The sequence below is a fragment of the Cryptomeria japonica genome, chromosome 11 (assembly GCF_030272615.1).
Source record: "Cryptomeria japonica chromosome 11, Sugi_1.0, whole genome shotgun sequence".
NCBI lineage: Eukaryota > Viridiplantae > Streptophyta > Pinopsida > Cupressales > Cupressaceae > Cryptomeria > Cryptomeria japonica.
In genome coordinates, this window is record NC_081415.1 from 650,271,548 (window position 1) to 650,273,982 (window position 2,435).

At 32.0% G+C, this 2,435-nt stretch overlaps 1 protein-coding gene across 1 annotated transcript; it reads right to left on the bottom strand.

The window, feature by feature from the left end:
* Window positions 1–1,868: 1,868 nt before the first annotated feature.
* On the bottom strand, window positions 1,869–2,228 carry LOC131039954 (RING-H2 finger protein ATL5-like). The gene has a single exon (XM_057972806.1). The coding sequence runs from the start codon at window positions 2,226–2,228 to the stop codon at window positions 1,869–1,871; it is 360 nt and encodes a 119-aa protein (XP_057828789.1).
* Window positions 2,229–2,435: the final 207 nt, after the last annotated feature.

Sequence of the window (2,435 nt, forward strand, 5' to 3'; positions counted from 1 at the left end):
AGGCGGTTACTCAAAGTGGCAACACAACTCAAATTTCTCTATTCCCCACTCTCATATGTGCATTTAACGCTATTACTCAGTGTAGATAACTGAATTGAGAAATCTCGAATTGAATCCCTTGTATTAAAATTGTTGCCTAAGTGTATTGATTAAGAGTATTCTATCTAAAATTCCGCAGTAAATTGGTTACGGGTTGGGTTAATGCCCAATGATGTGGCCTTTGTCTAGATGGAATATTCTTGAGGAGGTGAGAAATTTCTATAGGAGAAATTTTAAAATGGGATGGAAGAATTAAGAGGATGAAGAATTATTTAAATTCTTCAATAAAATGGTTATGGGGAATCTTATGGGTTAATGGGCAATGGTGTGGCCTCTATGTAGATGTAACATTCTTGAGGAGGTGGGAAATTTCTAACCAAAGAAATTTTAAAATGAGATGGGAGAATTAAGAAGATGAAGAATTATCTTGAGGAAATCAATATTTTCACAATTAAAAAAAATATATCAAAAGAATTTAAGTGCTAAAGCTAAGTCTATAATCTAGTTCACTGATAGGATTAGGTCAAAACCAACATGAAAACCATGGGAAGAAAGGCCAAGGTGATGTGAAATTCTCTTAAAGCACCACACGATAAGTAGGTTCTTGCCATTACTTTCAAGAAGCTTGGCCCATTCTTATTTCTTGATTATGGTCATTTATAATTTTTTAAGTGTTGTTGTTTGACAATATTTAGGTTATTTTTTAAAGTTTCTTATATGCTCTTTTACAAGCATTGAGACCCTTTTTGAACTTCTCTTTACTTTTAAAAAATAACACAAATTAGTAGTTCTTATGATCTATAAATTCTTAATAATTTGTGTAGTATGAATGATAAAATATGTTAAATGTTAATTAAAATATTTGTGTGGCCTAGTAACACTATACTGGTATACTTGACTCATTGATGGATACTAACCAAAAATATAACAAAGATTTGTAATATTAAATGTATATAAACTAATAAAGCATAATTAACATGAATAACTTATCAAGATAATAATAAAAAATATTAGTAAAGTGCATGATCAAATAACTAATAAATGACCATGTCTTCTTCCATTGAATAATTGAGTCAAATCCAAATTGACAAGTATATAATATATATGATTTAAAAATTATTTTTTAATCTTTCAATCTTACTAAATTTGTATTCAACCATTAAATTTTGTACAATTATGCACATATTTCTTCATCCAAAAATAATCAAATATTAATATAAATAAAAACTTAACAATTTTATTTGAAAAAATACTAATGAATACATACTATGAAATCAACAAAATTGAAATTAATTAGATCCTTTCAAGTTATATGAGCTTGTCATCATAAGGTAAACTTTTTAAAGATATAATGATAATGTTTATTTTATCAGTTAACCATTTTATTCAATAAACTACTAATTAATGCATAATACCAACTTAACAAAATCAAAACTAATACAATCCCTTAAAAACCTCAATCATAATTATAATGTTTGCTATCTTCTAATTCTATTAGAAAATACTAAATAATATATATTTCAATTCCAAACCCTTGAAATTACTTGAACTCTTCCTCATCAATCTTGATTGAAACCTTCTAGAGAGTAGCAATAGCATTGGATTCTATCCATACATTCTTTTTCTCTTGACCAAATATTCAATACATCTATTTAGCTCTTGTTCGCTTGACAAACACTGGAATCAAGAACAATGCATGTATTTTTTTCCTTAATTACCTTCTCACACAGACGACCATCTGAGACATTTAGGGTTTTGCTTGAAGACACATTCTCTCAATTTAAAAAACTAAAGAGACACTGAAAACAAAATAGAAACAGAATATAAGTTCAATCCGCCACAGGGAACGTAGATGGAATTTCAAGCGCAACATCATTTCGAGCTTGGGATCCAAATTTCTGAAGCGGACATGCGTTGCAGAGGGGACACTGAAGCTTGCACTGTAGCCACCTTCGAATGCAGTCCACATGAAAGTTGTGATGACACGGTTTTAGTGCTACCACCGCATCATCCTCTTCGTATTCACTCAGGCAGATAACGCATTCCTTCTCTCCTTCTTCATCACATCTGTAATTGAATACCCCCATTTCCATTTCCACAGCAATCTTATTATTGTTGGAAGAAGACGATGGAGGCAATCGCTGCTGTGGACCTGCTGAATTTGGAGTCGTCTCCAGCCATAGCAACATGTTTGCCCAAGAATTCACAATAAATGATAGAAACGTCCACACCATGATAAACGCGAGTATTAGAAGCCACAGTAAACCTCTGTGACAAACCATCAGGAGTACCGCAAACGTCCCACCTCCCACGAGGTACGTCAAACACAGCAACAATATCCTTATTACCCGCATGGTGATTCAATCCTTTCCGCTGCTTTTATCTATAGTCGCACA

Bases quoted from the DNA above. Each gene is read 5' to 3' on its own strand.
- LOC131039954 (XM_057972806.1), bottom strand. From the start codon at position 2,228: ATGTTGCTATGGCTGGAGACGACTCCAAATTCAGCAGGTCCACAGCAG.